This window comes from Pleurodeles waltl, chromosome 3_1 (genome assembly GCF_031143425.1).
Source record: "Pleurodeles waltl isolate 20211129_DDA chromosome 3_1, aPleWal1.hap1.20221129, whole genome shotgun sequence".
Classification (NCBI taxonomy): Eukaryota; Metazoa; Chordata; class Amphibia; order Caudata; family Salamandridae; genus Pleurodeles; species Pleurodeles waltl.
The window spans coordinates 77,656,526-77,679,505 of record NC_090440.1 but is presented as its reverse complement, the minus strand read 5'-3'; the positions used below and the strand labels follow the sequence as shown (position 1 = coordinate 77,679,505).

Sequence of the window (22,980 nt, the reverse complement as noted above, 5' to 3'; positions counted from 1 at the left end):
CTGTTAGCTAACCTGATGTTCTAAAATCACGTTATAGCATGCTATGTTGCACAGTTTTTTCTAAATCACAAATTGCACTCTCTTTCCTTGGCTTCCTGATGCTGTTTTCTGTCTTAAAGAGCCCGATGATATATTTGTGCAATAGAGTGTGTTGCTATAAAGTGACAATCTTTTAACCTACCAACACACCCCGAGGTTGCACTTACTTACCCTTAGTCTTATCATTATTTATCCCTCATTTCCTTGTTTTTCCATCAAATTTTTGTCTGTGTCATCTTTAGGATGACAATGTATTCTTGTAAGTGCTCAGTGGAGCAGTGTGTTTTCTCCATGGATGTTACTCCATCGCGTGTCTGGTCTTGCAAGTTTCCAGCAAGGTCTGCAGGTCTAATGAGCAGTTGTGTATGTATATGTGACTGTACCTTTGAATTTATTCATGTAATGTGTCTCTCTTGGTATCATCTGGTTCCTTGACTAGCTCAACTAGACAACCTTGTTGTTAGGTCTTCCACAGCTTTGTATGTATTGGTTGCTGGTCCCTTTTTATGTTAGTGCATGAATTGTAGAGATGATGGCGTGAATATTGTGCTGTCCATGTTGCATTTCACTTTTAAATTGGGTATATTGTCTTCTGGAATATCCCAAATTAAATCCAAATAAATAATACATGCATGTTAATTTTATATAATTATTGCATGTCCCCACCAAGGAATCCATTTCTTTTCTTTTTTCATGTGATCCACAGATCACGAGATTATACAGCCCCGGTCAATTTTATCAGTGCTGGAATACGGAGACCGGCCCCAGAGGACAAGGCAGAGCTCTACTCTGATTCGGATGAAGAAGTGCCTATCCCAGTGAAACGAGAAGATTTCCCGAAAGAGTTTGAGCCAAAGAAGTTAAAGACAGTGAGTTAAACAGAGGCTGTAGGCAGCCTTCTTTAGATATTCAGTGGGAAGGACGCCATCTGTAACATTTCATCTGTACCATGATTCTTTGTGGTCTTTATGGGGAATTGTTGGCAATTTGGAAATATAGTCTAGGTGCCATTGTCACATAGTCCCTACTAGTTTCTGCTTGTCTTTTCTTCATCCTAGTCCCCTAAGTTGATATCATCGATGCTAGACAAAGAGATCTGATAGTAAACTATCTAGTTAGCTCTGACTTATTTCCGATTGTGTTACAATTGACGTCACGGTCTTCCAGAAAGTACAAAACAAATGAGTAAGATTGTATACAACTCCATGTAGGCAATGGAAATGGTATTTGTAGCAGTCTTGTTTGTTTAGCGCAAGGAAAAGCTCAGTCCCTGCCATCCCCGAACATATGAAGAGGAATGTTGCATCTTTGCACCCGTTCTGCTATTCTCACCTTGGTCATGCTACTGGTACAGCAATCGGGTACTTTAAAAAACTTTTTTTTATATTTTTTTTTTACGGTGTGAACCAGGCTACAGAGGGTGTCCGAGTGCTGTATAAGCGTTCAGATGGAAGTCTCCAATAAATTATTACATAGTAGAAAAACGTTTCAAGTTAAAATCCTTAGTAAAATATAATACATTGAAAAGCTTATTGCAAAAATTGAGATAGAAACCCATCACCATTCAGAAATACTACAGCAAGTGCATCATTTAGTAGTGAGGTAAACCATGGATTTTCACCAGAGGGTTTGTTTCAGAATTTTACTTCATAGATTTCTGGTATCAAAGGTTCTAGATAGAAAAACTGGATTACTCAAAGTCGTCATATCTCAAAAAACGCCCTTCTAAGTTGCCCGATTTTCTCACACAGTGAGATAGAGGACAGCCTTCTGCTTGGTTGTCATGATACAGTGAAAGGCATTGTTTCTTTAGGTGAAGGAGGTGCGATGCCTTTAAAAACTAGAAAAGGCACAACTGAGCTGAGTTAGGAGATCATCCCTGTAGTTCAGAAAGAAATAAGTGAGTTGAGCAGAATAAATGGAGGGTCCTACCTGCAGCTATGGGGGATGTACAGTCCAAGTACTAATGTTACTGGTCAAATAAAGTTGTGTCCAGCACAGGAGAGAAACTTTAGAATATGATTTGAATGTTGGCTTGTGATTGAGAGGCTAAAGCATCTCAGAGCAGAGTTATCAGTCTCTCTCTTAGGTTGATTTGTCTGCATGTTCACTTAATCGAAGAATGTGAATATTAAACTTGGGCCTCCATTTCAATGCACTGAAAAAGTGGGAGAGTTGTGGTAGATATTCTCAAGGCATGTGTTGAGAAAGCTTGCAAAGGACTATGTGGTCTTTTGAAGAAAGGAATTGCCAGTGCTAGGACCACATTGCTCTGTAGAGATGAGAAGTGTCTATGGGAGCAAAGTTTGTTTGCTAGTAGTCATCTGAGAGTCTTGGAGTAGATGGCTTTATATGTTAGGAATGCAATTTTAAACAATCACTGGCTGATGGAGACTGAAGAAATACTCGGTGTGGTGGCCTAATGATGAGCCACAGCAGACTGGATGGATGTATTTCTCTCTATTTCAGCTTTCAGATCCAGTGTAACAGGAATGGCTTCATATTGTGCCTATAAGTAAATCCCTGCTGAATAAGGGTCCAATTTTATGTTTTTAAATGTATCTTCTGGCAGCCGTTAAAAGTGTAAGGGAGCAGGAGTTGGAGATGTTTAATCTTTATCATCCGCATGAGCCCGGTAACGTTTTGTTTTCCACAGGGTGGAAATTTCAAGCCTTCACAGCAACGAGTGTTCGCTGGGGGAATTGTATCCAGCCCTGACTTTGGCAGCTGGCAGAAACACACAAAAGGAATAGGCCAGAAACTCCTGCAGAAAATGGGCTATGTTGTAGGAAGAGGCCTTGGAAAAAACGCACAAGGTAATGTTTGAAGATGCATGCTTGAAAACACAGTTTCTATTCGAGTGTTTTGAAGAGCTGAAGCCGTGCTCTTGGATTTTAAACAGAAGCAGTAAAAGCACTCCACGTATCAGCAGCTAAGGTACACCACATGCAGTGATTGTGTAACCTTTGCTTTTGAAGTTGAAGGGATGATCTCATTGCTGACATTCGAGGTGTGAGTGTTACAGAGACCTGCATCCTCCTTGCACAGCTGTAAACGTGTCCTCTTGCTATCCACTGATTGTAACATTGTAACTGTTTATAAAAGGTTGTTATTGATTGGTTTTTATAAAGATTTTCCATTATTATCTTGCTAATACAACAACTTCTGAGTAAATAGAAAATAAGGTGGTGATTGGTAGACTCCTATATAGAACATTAACTTGGACTGTCAAAGAAACGTTAGCTTGTGGGGAAGATGGGTGCATGGATTTTAATGCTAGATAACCAGTTTAAACCTATTGCACGCATCCTTCTTGAAGATGGAGTGGAAACCTTTTATTTATTGGATCTAGCTTAAGATTGTTATCTCCTAAAGCATTGTCTAGACCAGCAGTACTCATCTACCTGGTGAAGATTATTTCCTGCAATTGTTAGGCATGGTAATTTGTTTTACCTGGGCAGAGTGAGGTCTTCTATGCTACTGTGCCAAACTTTTTTAGGCTTGGTTGTCTGTATGAAACGCACTTGCTCCTGAGAGCTGGAATCCCCTTAGTAATAGCTCTGTCATTTTACTCTGCCTCTGTCTCTTGTTGTATTTCCTGTTTCCAGCTGAAATGTTAATTGCTGCCACTACTTGCCACTTTTGTAGCTGTAGAACCGCTCCTAAAATCCTTAACTGAAAGGTTGTTCAATGTCACTGTTGCCTACTTGGGAGCCAACTGCAATGTTGGGTTTTAATGGAGGGCTTAGAGAGGCAATGAGATCACTCTTGCATTTAACACTATCCAGGTGCAAGTAACTTTCAGTGCCTATTGTATTAGAAGGGAGGTGTATGACTTGTCCAGGTATGCAATATTATGTTATGTTCAGCATATAGGGCATCCTTCTACCATATGACCCTCAATATGTCTTAAGTTCTAATGATGTAGCTGTATTGTGTTCATGGGAGTCAAGACACTGTTATCGGTGTTTCTTTCTCTTAGGTATAATCAACCCCATTGAGGCCAAGCAGAGGAAAGGAAAAGCAGCCCTGGGGGCATATGGGTCAGAAAGAACTAAGCAGTCATTGGAGGATTTCCCAGCAGTCGACTCAGAGGAGGAAGAAGCAGAGGTAGGCTGCTGATTCTGTTTTTTTTTTATTTCAGATTGCCCCCAAAGTCTATTGCTGAAGCAGACAAACCCAATTGTGATTAAACTATGTTGACTGTATTTTTATTTTGATTTCCCCCCCTTTAATTAAATAGTTAAATGCTCCCAGGATAAGTGTTTTGCCCCACTAGAGAAAGTTGGTGTTTCCTACATTTTTACTTTAGCTGCAATCTTAGAGGAATATTCTTATCTGGGGTGGCATGATAATTGTTGTTCACCAGTGGTGTGTGTGTATGTATGTATGTATATCTATATATATATATATATATATATATATATATATATTTTTTTAAAAAAATGTTTCAGGGACGTTCTAGTTAGATTCACGTTTTACATACACAAAGCTATAGAAATTCAGCAGTTATAGTTAGTTATGACAAGTTACTATAACTTGTGCCCTCAGGTAACCATTCAGCTTAGGGAAGAAACACATGGAACATTGCATGGAGTCTTAAAGGATGGATTGTGTCCAATTATTGGTCAGGTACACTTCTTTTGAGTCAAGTGGATGAGTCAAGTTGCTGAACCTACAAATCAAAATTTAGGGCTTGTCAAAATTGATTGCATAAGAAACCAATCCTAGATCTAAAACATCTCAATAATTATCGTCCCATCTTCTTAACACTTTCAGGGCTAAATAGCTGGAAAAGGCTGTGATGACCGTTACTGGCATTTCCAGAAGAAAACTGCCTTCTAGACCCCCACCAACATGGTTTTAGATATGGACTTAACATGAGGCTGGATAGTTTATCAGTTTGTGATGATTTCAAGGGGGAGATGGGTGGTGGTGTCAGAGCACTTATTCAGTTTGATCTTTCAGTAGTTTTTGATGCAGTCACCCACTATCCCCTGATTGAAAATCAGAGTGTCTCTTTGTGCTGAGGTGTTGTGGTGGATTTGCCAACATCCTTTTTATCAGATGCATCACAAACAGTGCTCTTACCCTTCTCTTCAACTGCTCTTTGTCTCACTTGGGGCAAACCCTAAGGTATGATCTTATCCACAAAGCTCTTATCATGTAGTCTCTGGTGGGTCTTTGGTGTGCTCTTGGGTCCAATTTTACTTGTATGAGCATGACTCATAGTTTATATTTGGCCTTAACAAAGATAAAATAGTTGTCTGAACCTGAAAATTTAAGCTTGTGCAATACCTGGTCTGCTTAAATAAAAAAAACATGTGATCCTTCAATGTTTCAGTGCACCATACGATTGTAGTTTAGAGTTTCTAATCTTAACCTAACATCATTGCATTGTGGAGTATGCTGTGACTTAGATTACAGTATAGGAAAGTGCTGCTAATGTTTGTTTCAAAAAGATGAATAACATAAAGCAACACCATTCATAGTTCCTATAAACATGGCCCTTTTTACATTTCACAGTCAGCAAACAAATATTTATTTAGACCACAAGTCTTGAAACAACATATAACCCCACTTTGAGACAACTTCCACATACATATGATGAAATTCCCCCAATAAAACATTTATAACGAGCATTAAAATCTTTACAATCTTCCACATATAACCACATGGTAAAAATCACTTTGAACGTGCTTAAAAACTTTTTTCAGCAATCAAACACCTGCCAATGGCACATGCAACATCCAAGAATCGCATATCCCTCGGGAATGAACCTGCTTGTGCATGATGTCTAATGCCATATTTTATTTAAAAAAAAAAAAAATAGCCATAAAAATGTTCTCTGTAATGGCAGGACACTCCAACAATCCATTAGAATGTGCAAAATATCGCATTTAGTTCCCAGGCCACATGTGCATTTGCCCGCAGGGTCCATTAAAGCCGTTTTATCTCCGATGAGCAGTAACCATGGTTAAATCCCACTCTTGCTCCTAATAATTCATATGGTATCCTCGGATTCAGTAAGAGGTCCAAATAAAGGAACCAATCTTCCTTTCTCCATGAATTTAGCATAAACTGGACAGAATATTTGCCACCTAAATATTTTCGATCATTATTCTCTAGACAATTCCTTGCTGTATATTTTAATATTCTTCTTAGAAACTTCCAGATCAAAATTCTTGAGGCCCAACTTTACCTTCATGCTCCTACAAATATACACCAACCTCTTTCTAACGCCCATTTCATCTTGCTTTTCACAATCTCATATGACCATAATGCAACCTTATGCTCTTCACCCACCTCCAGCCGATCCCAAAATCTAATTAGAGCTACTTGAGCTAATACATTCCAAGATACCAATCCCGTTTCCAATCTCACAGCCTAAATCATTGCTGATGCTGGTAGGGACATTATATTTTTCAAACATTTCCCCTCCTCTCTGCCCCAATTACATTTCCCACTCATGCACAATAATTCGGCTCCTTGCAAACATTTGGGTGCATCATAGCCTCATAGACTTTTAACAACGACCTATGGGACATCTCTCCGTAGTCCCTATTCTATTTCTTCAGCACGCTTATCGATGCAAGGGCCTTTACTTTTGTTGCTTCAATATATACACCCCACCTCAAGGATATCGTGAACCAAACCCCCAGATACTTAAATTCGTTCACCTGATCCAACTTTGTGCCCCCCAAATACCAACTGCATCTAGTGGCTTTCCTTCCAATGCACAAAACTTTTGTCTTCTCCCAATTCACCACTAACTTTTTGTTTGACAATATTCAGAAAATGCATCCAATTTCCTTTGCAAACCTATGTTTGTCGGTCAAATATCACTGGCATACAAAAGGCATGCCACATGATGCTCATCCATTTTGGGACTCACACCTATTTTCACAACCAATGCTGCCGGTAAATCAGCGATAAATAGGGAGAACAAAAGTGGTTCCAGCACACATCCCTGACGTAGCCTATTGGCAACTGGGATTTTCTGAGATAGGGTCCCCTCCTCATCTATGATAACTTGAGCCCAATTAAGCGTGTGCAATTTCTGGATTAACAACAACAGGCTCTTTGCTTAATCAAGGTTTCCCAAAGGCACTTATGATCCACCCAGATCAATGGACGCACAGAAGTCCACAAAACAACATACCTCCTTGCTGTATTGACTTCCGAGCAATGGACCATAAGGCAAAACAATGATCAATAGTTGAGTGGCCCTCTTTGAACCCGCTCTGCTTGGGAGGAATAATTTGACTTCTAACAACCCAGTCCTTAACCCCTTCGCTGCCAGGCCTTTTCCCCCTCCTGTGCCGAGCCTTTTTTTGGCTATTTGGGGCAGTTTGCGATTAGGCCCTCATAACTTTTTGTTCACATAAGCTACCCACGCCAAATTTGCGTCCTTTTTTTTTCCAACATCCTAGGGATTCTAGAGGTACCCAGACTTTGTGGGTTCCCCTAAAGGAGACCAAGGAATTAACCAAAATACAGTGAAAAGTTTTCTTTTTTTAAATGGAAAAAAGGGCTGCAGAAGGCAGCTTGTGGTTTTTTCCCTGAAAATGGCACCAACAAAGGGTTTGCGGTGGCAAGATCACCATCTTCCCAGCTTTCAGGAACAGGCAGACTTGAATTGGAAAACCCAATTTTTCAATACAATGTTGACATTTTACTGGGACATACCCCATTTATACTATTTTTTGTGCTTTCAGCCTCCTTCCAGTTAGTGACCAAAATGAGTGAGAAACCAATGCTGGATCCCAGAAAGCTAAACATGTCTGAAAAGTAGACAAAATCCTGAATTCAGCAAGGGGTCATTTGTGTAGATCCTACAAGTGTTTCCTACAGAAAATAACAGCTTAAATAAAACAAATATTGACATTGAGGTGCAAAAAACAGCCATTTTTCTCCACGTTTTACTCTAACTTTTTCCTGCGATGTCAGATTTTTGAAAGCAATATACCCTTACGTCAGCTGGACACTTCTGGTTGCGGGGATATATAGGGCTTGTAGGTTCATCAAGAACTCTAGTTACCCAGAGCCAATAAATGAGCTGCACCTTGCAATGGGTTTTTATTCTATACAGGGTATACAGCAATTCATTTGCTGAAATATAAAAAGTGAAAAATAGGTATCAAGAAAACCTTTGTATTTCCAAAATGCCCACAAGATAAGGTGTTGAGACGCAGTGGTTATTTACACATCTCTGAATTCCGGGGTGCCCATACTAGCATGTGAACTACAGGGCATTTCTCAAATAGACGTCTTTTTTACACACTGCCTTACATTTGGAAGGAAAAAATGTAGACAAAGACAAGGGGCAATAACACTTGTTTTGCTATTCTGTGTTCTCCCAAGTCTCCCGATAAAAATGGTACCTCACTTGTGTGGGTAGGCCTAGCGCCCACGAAAGGAAATGGCTCAAAACATAACGTGGACACATCACATTTTTTCACAGAAAACAGAGGTGTTTTTTGCAAAATGCCTACCTGTGGATTTTGGCCTCTAGATCAGCCGGCCCCAGTGGGGGGGCAGAAATGGCCTAAAATAAATTTGCCCCCCAACCCCCCCGGGGAGCGACCCTTGCGTGACATTGGCACAAAAAAAAAAATCCCCGGTGCCTAGTTGTTTCTGCCCCCCTTGGGAGCAGATTGACCTAAAATCCGCCAATTTGCCTCCCAGGGGAGCGACCCTTGCCTAATGGGTCGCTCCCCATTTCTAAAAAAAAAAAAAAAAAAACACAAAGAAAATACAGCCCTGGCGCCTAGTTGTTTCTGCCCCCCTTGGGGACAGATTGACCTAAAATCGGCCAGAAATGGCCTAAATACAATTTGCCCCTCCAGGGGAGCGACCCTTGCCTAAGGGGTCACTCCCCATCTGTAAGACAACAAAAAAAAAAAAATCCCTTGTGCCTAGTGGTTTCTGCCCCCCTTGTGGGCAGATCGTCTTAATTAAAATGGGCTGATCTGCCCCCCAGGGGGGCAGAAATGGCCTAAAATAAATTTGCCCCCCAGGGGAACGACCCTTGCCTAAGGGGTCCCTCCCCTTGCGTGAAATTTGCGGGGGAAAAAAAAACTCCCTGGTGTCTAGTGGTTTCTGTCCCCCTTGGGGGCAGATTGGCCTCATAAAAATAGGCCAATCTGCCCCCAAGGGGGGCAGAAATGGCCTAAATATAATTTGCCCCCTAGGGGAGCGACCCTTGCCTAAGGGGTCGCTCCCCACCTCAAAAATATATATAAAAAAAAAAAAAAAAATACTCCCTGGTGCATAGTAGTGTCTGCCCCCACTGGGGGCAGATCGGCCTAATTATAGGCCGATCTGCCCCCTGTGGGGGCAGAAAAGGCCTTTAACAAAAAAAGCCCCCCTGGGAGCGACCCTTGCCCAAGGGGTCGCTCCCTTATGACAATTTCATTTGAAAAACAAACATCCCTGGTGTCTAGTGGGCGTTTTGACAGCCAAAACGCTGAGAGAGACTTCAAAGGGAAGCCTCTCTCGGCCTCCCCCACATGATCGATCGCGATGGAAGCTCATGGGAGGAGGCCTTGTGACAATCAGCGCGCGCTCGTGCGCTGATGTCACGGGTGGAGGGCCGGGGTGGAAGGGGAAGGGCTTCCCCTTCCATCCCTGCCTTGGGGGGTGGGGGAGAACTCCACAGAGGGAGCGCTAGCGCTCCCTCTGGGCTCTGTGCCCAGGACGCAATGGTTATGTCTTGGGCACAGCAGCACTGTGCCTCAGGACGTAACCATTACGTCCTGGGCACAGAAGTGGTTAAGACTAACCAACACTTTTCGAAAACAATTTTCCCCAACTTCCAACAGGTTAATTGACCTGTAATTCTTCGGGTCCTTTACACCCCCTCTTTTATGTACGGGCCTAATAATTGCACCTCTCCAATTTACAGGTAGGTGGCCTAAATCCAATATGTTATTAAACATTCTACAAAAAAATCACCCACCAATTACATCGGATCTTTATCATAGCGGCCAGAATATTATCCGGGCCAGCTGCTCAAGTCAGTACCAATTTGGATATAGTGCGTTTAATATTTCCTGCCAAAAATAGGGATCTGGTGACCTCATCTACCCCTGCCCACCGCAATAGTTCACCCTGCCACCTGCTTCGACCCGGCATTATACATTTCTTTTATGGGATGTACCCAAGCATCTTCTTCCACTACACACTTTATACCCACCGGTGATTTCCCACAGCCTTCCCGCACGAGTTTCCAAAATGTTTTAAAGTTTTTGCTCTATATTGCCTCCAGTAAATTCTCTCAACACTTCTCCTTATATGACCTCTTCTGATTACTGATCATCTTTTTATATACGTTCTTTAATTTCTGAAGGGAAATATAACTCTCATAACCATACCTCAATCTAAGGTTTTTCTCATATTTTCAAACTAGAATCTTTAATTTCCTGCATTCCTCATTAAACCAGGCACTTCTTTTCCCCCGGGAGCTCTTAACCCTATCCTCTTGCCCGTTTTTATCTTTCAGGACCACCTTTAAACAGGTAACTACTTGGCTAAGAATGTTCTCAAACCCCTTTATATTGTTAGCCAGGGCCATACTTACCATGATTTCTTGTTGGAAGGAGGCTAATGCTGCCAGTGACTCCTCCGAGATATGTGTAGTGAGGCGCTTTGGGTAATCAAATGTTATGGGGAGAACTATTTCTGTAAATCTGCTTACTCCCCTACTTGGTTCCAATTTTAAGGGGTAATAATCACTGCCTCCTTTTTCCCAGACCCCAAACTGATTAATCTGATCAAAATCCCATGCATGCATAAACATATAATCCATTGGACGAGGCTGTGCACCCGTACTTAAAAGTACGATTTGCCGGCCGAGCTGACCCCATCCGGCCATTAATGCAGAATAGGGCCTTTGAGGCCAAAAATTTGTTAAGTACTTCCTCGCGTGCCTCACATTTGATTGCTGAAAAACAAGCAGAATTAATATTATATGTCGAAAGAATTTATTTATACCATAGATCTACTCTGACTGGGTTTAACTTATGGTTAAAATCCCCTGCGATAATGAGTAAATCTTTATGGAACCTTCCACATAATAATTCTGCCTCATCCTTGAATCTTCCCAGTTCAGATCTATATTCTACCCCACGAGTATCCTTTACATATACGTTAACTATTACCATGGGGTCCGACCCCGCGACCGCATCCTGCAGACTCATTCTACATGCCATCATCCATTTACAAAATTGTGGAGACCAAAATTATTAGTCCCTCGGAGGTTCGCCCCTGGAGGCTTCTCTTAGCAGTGCTATTTAACTGAACAAGACCATCAAACAATTGGGTTTCGTCACACAGCCAGTTTCCTGCATACATACTATCTCATGCATCTTAACTACCTGTTCCAAACTCACAGATTTTAACACACTCACTAGACCATTCATATTCCATGACAATATTCCTAGATTGTGCAACAACCCTGAATTCTAATCGATCTCACTTAACCACCCCTCTTCCTCATTACCTGGGGTTGACAAGGCTGCATACCTATTCTTTTGGCACAAATCCTCCCAGGCCACAACCCTACTAGGGGTCTGCACAGTTATTTTTAAGGCTTCCTTATCTCTATACTTCTTACCAATCAACCTAACGTGTTGAGGGCCAAGCTCTGCATGGTATCTAAGGTATGCTTTTTTCTGACCCTCACCTTCCAGCATTTTAATTCTCTGATCAAGCCGTATCCCTTCCCTCAAATTCACTTTCGGCCTTTATAAGAAACTACTTCACTAATCCTGAATATAACGGGACTTTGGTCACTTCCTTCTCCTGGCTATTTTTCATAAAGCCTACCTGTCTAAGGCCTTGGTTCCTAGGTCTTTCAACTTGGGCATTTGGAGAAGGCAAGCAGTAACTTTGAATGGTTGATGGGGAGTAACTTCCTTGTTCATTTCCCTTTTTTCTCCTTGTGTGCTAGTTCAAAATACAACCATAGATCACTATCTATTCCATTCCCTATAGAAGTAGATGCCAAACCAGCCAGACCCATATTCACACTACCTTTCCTCTCCTTCCTTTCCATTCCCACCCTTCTCCTTTCCATTTCTCCCTGGTTTTGTGTACCCTTAACAACCTTTTCTTGCTTATCATACTCCATGTTCTCTCTACTCAGGGACTCGGAATTCCTACCTTTTGCAGTCCCTTTGAATTCTCTTTTTTTCCCCCCTTTTTTGACCACTCATCCTTCCCACTTCTCTAGTGGCTATTTTGGAGAATTCAATTTGAAGATCTTGAATTGTGGAGTTGCCCCTGGCCCTTTGGACAGGCACTGAAACATCCCTAGTACTTTTTCTCACACCCTTCACCGTCCTTACTCTTCCAAGCCTTGATATGCATGGCCTGTAACAAGTAGATTCCCAAACCCTCTTCACCAGCAGAGGATTCCTTGAGAGATACACACTATGTGCTCCCACCTCCTCTTTGTGGGGTACTTCTGCTTCTTGCTTATCCCCTTCCACCGGTCTAACCATAGACAGCATAAGAGCCTTTATCTGCTTTAATTCCCCCACCATAGTCTGAAACTGCTCTTTCTGTACTTTCAAAACAGTGTAACTCATTAGATACCTCAAGTAGACCTTGCAAAGTCTTCTGTAACATCAACATAATATCTAACATTGGGGCAGAGGATGATGCTGTAAAATTTACATTTAGAGTAGAGTTATGCCCTAAATCTTCCGAAACCTCATTTAAGACCTCTTTTACAGCAGCTGAGTGTTGCACCTCTACCTCCTCCTGCTCACTCCTCCCGACCAGACCCAGCTCTACATCCCCATTTTTCTCTTCACATTGCCGTCCTCCACTCTCAAAGAGTGGAAAGAGTCTTGGTGTATGAGGACAGTCTGGGTTCGCTATACAGTTCATTCTGGCTCGATAATTCTGTCATAATTGCTATTGGTAGACTTAGGTCTAAAGATCGGCTGCCAGAGACTCTTGTTGGTTCTTCTCCCATTAGTCCGGCCTCCATTCAAGGTTTAGGTATTATCTTCTTTTTAAACTGTTTGCCCACAAAATCTTGTATTGATCTGCTCAGAGCCGCCTCCCTCCTCTCCGCCCCCCCTAAAGCCATAGTTTGGAGGGCTACCATCTTGAATTTGTCTCCTTCTGATCCTGCCTGCTTGCCTTTGCTGCCTTCATCAATACTTTCTTGTCCTTCCAGGTCTTCCTCTGGCATATCTTCTGCTATCAATACATAATCCTCTCACTGTTGGTTAATAAACCTTGTCTGCTGCTTCCTTTTCCCAGGCGCCAATTTTCTGTGATACCTTTACTTGGGTGCCTACTCTGATGCCCCTGTACCCTTATATTCTATACCATTGCTTCCAGCAACAACTTCCTTGTGCCAAACTCACTCCAAAGTACTTACCTCTGCTCACTGGGCTGGTGTCCCGCATGTAAGCCACCGGACTGCTGACACCTCCACCCTGCTTCCATATTCCAACTTCTTTTGTGCGAGGTCCTGTAAACCCTTCAAATGACTCCAACAGTGGCTCTCCGCTTCTTTTTGCCTGCAGATCAGAGGCCGAACCACACCTTACACCTTGTCCTCCACCACCTCGACCTCCCAAATTTCCCCAGACACAGTAGTCGCACCGTGGTACGCTGAGCACTTCGTGGCTCCTCGCGGGGCCGGCACAGTTGCCTCAGGCTGGCCTGGTGACACTCTGGAGTCTTTTTCCACACTCTGTGTGCTTTTTCCTTGCGCTCACTTCCGCGTGCTTCCCTAGTTCTGAATCAGCGCCCGATCAGCGTCTCCGGATGAGGGGCGGGCACGAGCACGGCAGCGTCTGCGGTCACTCGTAGCGTAGTGAGGCGTAACTCAGCCTAGCCGCAGAGCTTTAAAGGGAGTCTGCATATGGCCAGCATCCATTTACACATACACTTCTTAAAATGAAGTCTCTTAATCAACATAAATTACAATAGAGCTACACATGCCATCAAAATCGCAAGTACATTTATTAGATTTCTTTTCATTATTTTTGGTTATTAAGTTATCCTGTGTATGTTCCTGTGATGTGGTTGATTCATGTAAAGTTTGTATGCCTGTGGGAAGTGTACACAAAAGTTCTCCCAACATCTTTCTGCAGCCAACATGTGTTTCACCTTTGAATTCTAGTAAACCAGATGTGTTTTCAAGGCTTCCTTAATTATCTGAAACAGAATTGTGTGCAATGTAGGAGCAATCAGTAATTTCTGGTTATAGCACGGAATCTAAAAGTGCAGTGGATCTGGTTAGGGATATATATGAACTAAGATACTTTACCAGCTAAGCCAGATAGTGGAGTCTTTGTGGTCAAGTGGGCCAGCCTGGAGCAGTCCAACATTTTCAGGGTCAGTAGTTCTATTAAGGCAATGTATGTGAGTTATCCTTGGTATTGCAGAAATTAGTCTTAGTCATGGGAGTGTGGTCCTCTTGAAGTCTGTTTGATCAATATGGTGTATACTCAATTCTAATCTGTTCACAGAGTTTGTGTCAAGACTGCAAGTAACTGGTTGGGGGAATTGTAATAGAGACCATTGGCATAATCTAACATATTGTTTGTGTTTTAGGCATTTCAGAAGGAGCTTAGCCAATGGCGGAAGGACCCTAGTGGTAATAAAAAGAAGCCAAAATACTCTTACAAAACCGTTGAAGAACTGAAAGCTAAAGGTCGGCATGGAAAGGCCCTATCTGCCCCACAAAAGGATGTTTCCCAAGTGAAGGTAAGAAGCAGATGTAGGTTGAATAATGGGTCACTTGTGCACCTATCACCTGTTTTGGCTGTCAGGCTTATTTTAAGAGCAGGTCCTGGGTATTCAATTTACCCAGAGAAGTATCTGATGCTCTCTTGAGTTAATAACAGGTCTTTTGTGTATCATAAGAAAGCCTGGGAGCGGTCATGCTAGATTTTGACAGGTAAGGAGGAACTGCTTTTCTGCTTCCCGCAGTAAAAATATTATCCTGCGACTGATGGGAGAGGTGCATTCCCATCATAATGTGTTTGCTGAAATTTGAATCAGATGGAAATCATATGGGCGACTACAGCCCTCGTACACTTACATCAAAGCAACATTATTTCAGCAGCCGTGTAAGATTGCCTTGAGCATCTGAGAGTTCTCAAATTTATGACCTCAAAGTCAGTAATGTATGGGGCAGAGGGACTCAAGGAGCGGAGATGTATGTAGAGTGCTGAAGGAGTGATATAGTCAGTAGAAAACGTAAGGTTACCAGTGTGCAATTTATATATCAATTACACATTTCTGTGGAAGTGAAAAGGATAAAAGGGGAGGCCAAAGGACTCAAAGCCTTCCAAATACGGTATCTTAGGAAATGGCTCAAAATATTACACAGCTTAATGGCCTGCAAATCTGCTGTGTCCTTGGAGATGGCACAAAGATTTTAGAAGCAATGGAGAAAGACCTTAAAGCACCACACATCACTATTGGGCCCATGGCATTTAAATTGATCATAACAACTATGATTGCAAAGTTTATTATGCCACGGTTATCCAGCAGAGATTCAATTAATGCCCGGTTTTGCAGGATAACCACTGACTACATAATTGACATTAAGATTAATTGTAGGTGGCCTTATGTTGATTCCCAGAAAGCCAGACATAAATAGGTCCACCTGGAGCTATGGTAGATACATGAACTACATGACCTGTTCTAGTAGAAATAAATAGCATTTAGGGAGCAATCTTTACAGTTTTCTTTCTAAGAGAATAAGTTACCAGTAGACCATGCAACGTTTCTTTTAGGGGGAGCTTTCAAAAAGATGTGATTTAATGTAATTTTATAAAATTGTTGCCCGGATGTGTACTCCAATATGAAGTAACAGTCCTTTTGGTGTAAGATAAATTTTAGGACTTGTTTGCTTTACCAACATTTAATATTTTATTAGATCTGTTTAACTCATTGCCTCCGAACCTTTAATAATAAAGTAATGCTTAGAGCCTGTTCCACCAAAGCTAAAGAAGCCATTGAGATGCATCATGGGAATATTTAAATTAATAAAACTTGCAAAGCAGCCATGTGGAGTTCTTTGCATACCTGGTCCCTACTCTCTGCATTCTGGGTCTAGAGCAACCATGGTAATATGCCAAGTTATTTTATGGACCCTTCTTGTTGACGTCCCTTTAACGTTTTTCACTTTACTTTGAGTTTTCATCTATTCTGGTTTCCCCATCACTAAGAAAAAGTATGAAAATATAAATGTCCCTGCATTTAAATAACATTTCAAAAAGATTTATCTTTCTAAGGTTTTCAGAATTTCACACACAAGCCAAGTTATTGCAACTTTTGTTTTTATTTTTATGAAGATAATGTTCTTATCCTCATTACCATTTAACAGAATATGCAAACCCAATTCCATTAAAACAGCTCTTTTCTTTTGTAAAGGAGAGTTGTAAACAGATTCCTCAATTCCTCGATCAGTAAAATGGTATTTACACTACCCGGGGTCATGCCTGTCTAACAGTTATAGCTCTTACTTCACCCAATCCTACAGTTTCATAATTGTAGGACTGTCGACATGTCAGTGGGACTAGGAAGCGGCTCTGGTGGGTTTGAACGTGGTCAGGGCAGTCGATGTCTAGTCAATAAAAGTAGAGAAGAAACACATAAAAGGAAGGAAAGTGGAAAAGAACATTTCTTTGAGCTGTGCTCACCCTCAGTGTTATGCGGAATATGCAGTGGGATCTGAGATTGTGAGTAAGAGCTGTGAAAAATATACTTGTTGAATCTCTGTAAAGGATCCAGAAAAAGTCAGACGCAAGGAAGACTGAACTGATGTCTATGGAAGGTAAGCTGAAAACCCTGACCGTGTGTTTACCTGATCCAGAAAAGTGTTTTAAAGTGAAAGCTGTTGAACGCTGGAAAACATTTGAAGGGCTGTTGTGCCTGCCTTGTGGCAATTGCAGCTGGCTTCAAGGCCAGGGGGGATAGCCTTGGAGACCAAAATATAGGCCCATCACGCCATCACTAGTTTCCAACAGTGTGCTCCACACTTCCCAGACAGTAATGTTAATGTGCTAGAGAACCGGGCAATGGCAGGAAACCTGTGTAGCCTGAGGTCCCAGGAGAAGATGAGACTAGACCTTGATGTGTACATGCAGGCCTTCTAAGATTGCTAACTTCTACTTAGCTCAGCAGTCTTGTGTGGAAGGTCAAGTGTGTAGACCCCTACAAGAAGAAGTGGTTACAAAGTCAACAGAACACCCCTGATCAGACTAGAATGCCCAGAAATTAGGTAGTGGAATAATGGCTGCACCAACTAGTAAAAGAAACCTCAAGCTGAAAGGTTGCAAAATCTTTGTCTTCACTGTTCTGTGAAAGCCTGTACTACAGAACATTTTGAAGGTTCAAGAGTATTTTCAACACCCAATCCAATAATTAAGGGAATAATGAACAAAGGTGAATTTATAGGCGTTTCAAGCTGCAACAACTAGTTTTACAGGGAGGTTAATGTATCTTTGTTTTTTCCATAGTGGAGGCAGATTAGACCTTCTCTAGAGGTATAAAAATCATCAAACCATAATATTAGAATCATTCCAAGAAAAGCTCTCATTAAGGACCATTGCAACATTTACAGTAGCAGACTCCATGCAAATATAATTTACATTTGTAGTTTGTGGAAGAGCCAAACATTTGGAGGCTGGAATATGGACACAGGCTTATCCACACAGCCCCCTGTTCGGAAGTTTTGTTTTGCGTTTTCACTTATCCCCCTACTCACTTCACCGGTCCTTCTCGGGAGGTTCAAAAGACAAACAATAGGAAAGGAGCCCAAGGGAATTATTCTCAAAAGGGACAACTGCATATCCAGAAAAACTGCTCAGTCGATATGACACAGTGGGAGAAGTCAGTAACCTATGACATCCGATTATCTAATTAAAAACATTTACAACTCACTGAATTCTATGGCTAAACACTAGATGGCAGGATAGTACACAGCATGTGAATCTGTAACCAATGCCACGCTGCAAAACATATTTTTAGTTGAGAAATGTGTTCCTTATGTTCAGAATGGTTAATATAAGTGAATCTGATCTTTTGAGTCCTCATATGGGATTCAGTGCTTTATTCTTCAAAGACAAAATGATGATATTATTTGTCAGTGATTCTTTGGGGACATCTTAACACTTACTATTATCTATAGGCAGCTGTGTATTAGACCTCAATTCATTGAGCTGCCCGAGATAGTAATGCGAGCCTCTGGCATTGGAATCCAATGCTCTAAACACTGATCACTAAATTAGACCTCAACTTTTTTGCGAGCCGTGTCCTAGGAGATGACAAAGATTTTAGAAGCAAAGGAGAAATACCTTAAAGCACAGCATTCTTCACTGTTGGGCATTTGACTGTGGTCTGCTCTAATTGCAACCCCAAACACAGCAATGCTATTCTTCTCATGGCTTTGGAGTTAGGTGGGCCAAGAAGGAAAGTGGACTAGTCAAATTATTGGTAGGAGCAGCAGCATCTGGGCTAGGGTGTACACATGATATTCACACGTGCGCGCGATGTACTCATTTACTATGCAGTTATCCACGGTCCATTCTTCACCTACCACAATGAGTTTCAAATGGGTGTTATCTACAATATCTTCAATTTTGCAGCAAATCTTACAAAAAATGCAAGGCATAACATCTGTGAAGATTATAGTGAGAGAAGAAGAGATCTGCTTAAATTATCCAGGGATACATTGTTGGGGGAGAAGCTTACCTTAAATGCATGGAAGAAACTTTTAAGCGGGTTAGTTAGGGCAAAATGATCAGCCTTATTCTAAAATGTCTGACCAAGACAAGGATGGAGTTGTAAGACTCATTTCTAAAAACGTTTAAGCCCCTTTAAAGCTACATTTTATTATTAACTAAAACTAGAATACTATTTAAAAAATCCAAATTGAAATGAAAAAAAGAATTGAAAGGCTGTAATCTTTCAGTAAATACCTTTAGCACAGCTGGTCATCAACACAGTCCTACAAGATTAATGTGACTCCAGTTTCATCCTTTAGTAAATATTATTAGAGATCCTTGTCACCATTGATATAAAAGGGCTGCTATGAGGCTCTTAAAGTCTGTCTGCTCCTTCAGTGTTTGTGGGCTATTGTTTTGAACCAAATGCATAGGTTTAATCTTAAACACACATGCAAGATAGCTTTTTTAGGTGTCTTAACATCAGCCGCAACCTATGTGTTGTCAGTGTTCCATAAGAATAAAATCTATCTGATAGATTGTCCTCCTTTTCTCTCAGATGTTAGATTTTCATGTCAAGCAGACACATTTTATATTCCACCTTGACGCCTGTGCAGTTATATTCCACCACATGCTATTAGAATGTGAACAGACTGCTTTCGGTTGGGCAGACCAGATATCCTTCTCATACATGTTCGTTTCAAGGAAATTTGCAGGGTGGTCACATGGATTTCAGCCCAAATTTTTGCCAGAGGCAACTTTCTGGGCTCAAGACAGACACACATTTGAGTTAGGCTTCTCTGGTCCGGCTTAATTTGAGAGCATTTCACTCTTACTACTGTGCATCATTTTCTGTTTCTTGTCACCAATTTCTGGTGTTTGGCTTGCTGCTCTATTGTGTTTATAACTATCAATATACATCCCATGATGAAGCCAAGATTGTTATATTCTTGTAATCATAATTATCTTTATGGAATTTATTAATAAGCCTTGGATCAATCCTACTTCCTGGAAAGAAGTGAGACAACCTGTTTATGTCCTTACTTTTAGCTGTCAAAGGGAAGTGAGGGTTAAAGAGCATTGTGGAACTTTAGAATAAATTGGCTTCCACAAAGTGGTGTAATGTAAGTGTATTAGTGTGTATGTTCTGCCTATTATGTTTTTATTTCTTTATTTGTTGTCCGTTTGAGATGGGAGAATTAAAAGGGGATAAGCCAATCCATTTGCCTTGTAGGCAAGATTTTAAAAATGTATTTGGTTTACAAGTATTTCAGAAAAGCATGATAACTGTTCTTCTTGGAAAAGTGCTCTGGGATGCCACATTTAGGAAAATAGAGTAACTTATTTACTTGACCTACTGAAGATACATTGAGTGAAAACTAAGATTAAAGCAAAACTTTTCTCCTGGATGGCCCCACAAAATAGTGAAGCGGAGTATTTGTGTTTGTTTTTTAAGGTGATTGATATGACTGGCAGGGAACAGAAGGTTTACTACAGCTACAGTCAAATTGGCATCTCACACGACATCCCAGAGGACCACCCTCCAGCAACTGGGAAGGACACAAAACCTCAGGGATTCGCCCTACCCGAATTGGAGCACAACCTTCAGCTTCTGATTGACATGACTGAGCAAGAGATCATTCAGAATGACAGGCAACTCCAGTACGAGAAGGACATGGTCATCAACCTCTCTCATGAGATGGAGAAGCTGACAGAGGTCCTTGTCCGTGAGGAGTCGGCCATCCACAACTTGTCAAAGGTACTGGAGAAGGTGGAGGAATGCGAGCGCCGTCTGCAGCCCAGCTGCGAGGACCCTCTAACACTGGAGGAATGCGCAGACATCTTTGATGAGCTGCAAGAGAATTATTACGAGGAGTACAGGATGTCTGAGCGCGCTGACCTAGCAGCAGCCATTGTATATCCTCTAATGAAGGATTACTTCGACAAATGGGACCCGCTAAAGGTACAGACATTTATTGATATTTGTTTGAGAATTATTTTTTAATTCCTAGTGAGACCAAGCCTCTTACTGCTAAGTTCATGTGCAAGAGTGTGTCATGAGTCTGTGATGTTCATGAAATAATCCTTCTAACCGAGAAATGCTGTTCTGCAAAAGTGACACAGTTGACCGATTATGTTGATTTTAACTTTAACCTGCTGTTGTGCTTTTAGGCTATGGTTTCTGAAATTCCTTTCTCTTTGTTAAAGTTGTTCATAAAAGTTGTAAACAACTTTAGGGACAGAAAAGTCATTTTCCTTGCATAATGACTTTAGCAGGTCCTTGAGAAGACTGCAAGCCTGACCTCTGTTTTTAGTTTGTATGCATGCAGTAATGTGCTTTGCATTTTTTTTTTTTTTGATTTTTTTCACCTGCTCAAAAAATGAAATGGCAACATATTTTCTAAAGCCTGGAAATGGAAAAATGAAAACAATTAATTGGTAGATCTTTTGCAAAACACGTTCTTGTTTTTCCAAACTAAAACATCTGAAGAAAAAAATAACTCCTAACAAATGGGAAAGAAGAATTGTGAAAGCAGTAGTTCAAAGTTGGTGCCTGATTTGATGCAGACAGACTATTCTTCATTAATGATTTTAAAAGGCAGCATCTTTGCTAGAGAAAGCCAATGGTTTGAGCTGGGTTCTAAACAAGGAAATGCAATATTTTACTGTAAAAGTAGGCTAAGCTGACTTCTCCGTACCAGGTTATTTTTTAGCGCTTTTGTTTCTTAAAAGTGAACCAAACTATGTGCTGATTCCCAGGTGGATCCTTGGCCATAGTCTGCAGTAGTGATTTGAAAGGCTAATTGGTTAATAAGTTACCAACGTGGCAGTGTTCCGTGGGCTTACTGTAGCTTTGAAGATATTCAGTGCAGCAGACTACTTTCAATAAAGAAAGTGACATTAAAAACAAGTGGCCAGTATGAGTAAATAATATGCTTCAAGAACTGAAAAACACTGCATTTCTACATCCAGGCCCCTCAGTCGTTGTCCTGAGGGTTGCTTCCAGGACAGCAGGGTGACTGGGGCACTGTTGCATTTCATTTATGGGATTTATATAGCACAAACTTTGCTGCAAAACAACAGAGGGCAGAATAAGTCTGTGTCTTAAAGCGATGGGCACAATGGTCCATAATGTTTATTTCTACTCTGTCCTGTTTTGCTATTAGCACTCAGTTTCATGCCTTAGATGATTGCATACTAAGCACCTTTTAGGCGTCTTTCATCCTCTTTGACTCTTTAAAACTGTCAGAAATCTGATGACAATTCATGCAATTTTCTGGGACTTTTTTCCAATGAAAACAAGGTAAGACACATCCCTTCTTCATGGACATCTGTGCTTCTCCCTCTGTTCTGTGAGATTGACTTTGCAAGACCATGAATGTTACCTTCCAACATGGGTGAACTGGTGATGTCCCCACTGCATTTACATCCCAACTCTTTTGTAGGTGCGCATTGTGCCTTACATTGGATACTGTGCTGAGATACCATGCAATTGGCATTACAACGGGGAAGCGCCTGCATTCTATATGTGCTGCCTTTCATTAAAGAACCTAGATTAGTCTTCCAGTGAAGATACGTCCTAGGGGTTGGTGGACATGATACACTACCCTCGGTTGTGTGCATCCGTTAAAGCGTAGGGCTGGTGGAAAGCTCCGACTTTGACCTAAACCCCATTACTGCATAAATGTACTGTGTCTGGGGTTGCTAACTCCACAATGATTCAATCTATTCATAGGCAAACCAGGCACAGATTAGTATCGCCTCATTCAGGCCTGTATAATTTTGAATTTCTGTGAGGGGTAAAACCTCGACTGAGGCACCTTTGCAAAAATGTCAGCACATTGTACATGCTTAATCCAATGCCACTCTGTTAGCTTGTAGCTCACTGTTATAGATAGCTCACTGTTTCAGATAGATGTGGTAAAGTGTAAAGGACAGTTTCACTGTTTCCCAGAGGCAGATCTCTTAGCAAATGCAGTAACCACTGCCTTGTACATCACCTGCACAATTTGTGCAGTGCTGAGGTCATGGGATTGAGAAGACTGGCCAGGAGATGGGCAAGGCGACACTCATCACTTCATCTAGCACAAGGTACAAGAGCTTCTATTTGTTCTCTGTCTATAGATGAAGTCATATCCTTTTGTAAAACCATGGTTGTTACAGCTAAGTCAATCTATGGGTAACCACCATAGAAGCCTTTCCGGAGTCCTTCAAGGATCGGCTACTTCAGGAT

The 22,980-nt window shown here is 41.3% G+C and overlaps 1 protein-coding gene across 1 annotated transcript in view; it reads left to right on the top strand.

Moving 5' to 3' along the window:
- Positions 1-22,980, top strand: part of TFIP11 (tuftelin interacting protein 11) — a 63,765-nt gene that overhangs the window by 5,297 nt on the left and 35,488 nt on the right. The window contains exons 3-7 of the mRNA XM_069221849.1: positions 746-908; positions 2,696-2,855; positions 4,022-4,149; positions 14,623-14,775; positions 20,203-20,709. Coding sequence (XP_069077950.1) covers positions 746-908; positions 2,696-2,855; positions 4,022-4,149; positions 14,623-14,775; positions 20,203-20,709 — 1,111 coding nt within the window. The remainder of the gene's footprint in view (positions 1-745; positions 909-2,695; positions 2,856-4,021; positions 4,150-14,622; positions 14,776-20,202; positions 20,710-22,980) is intronic.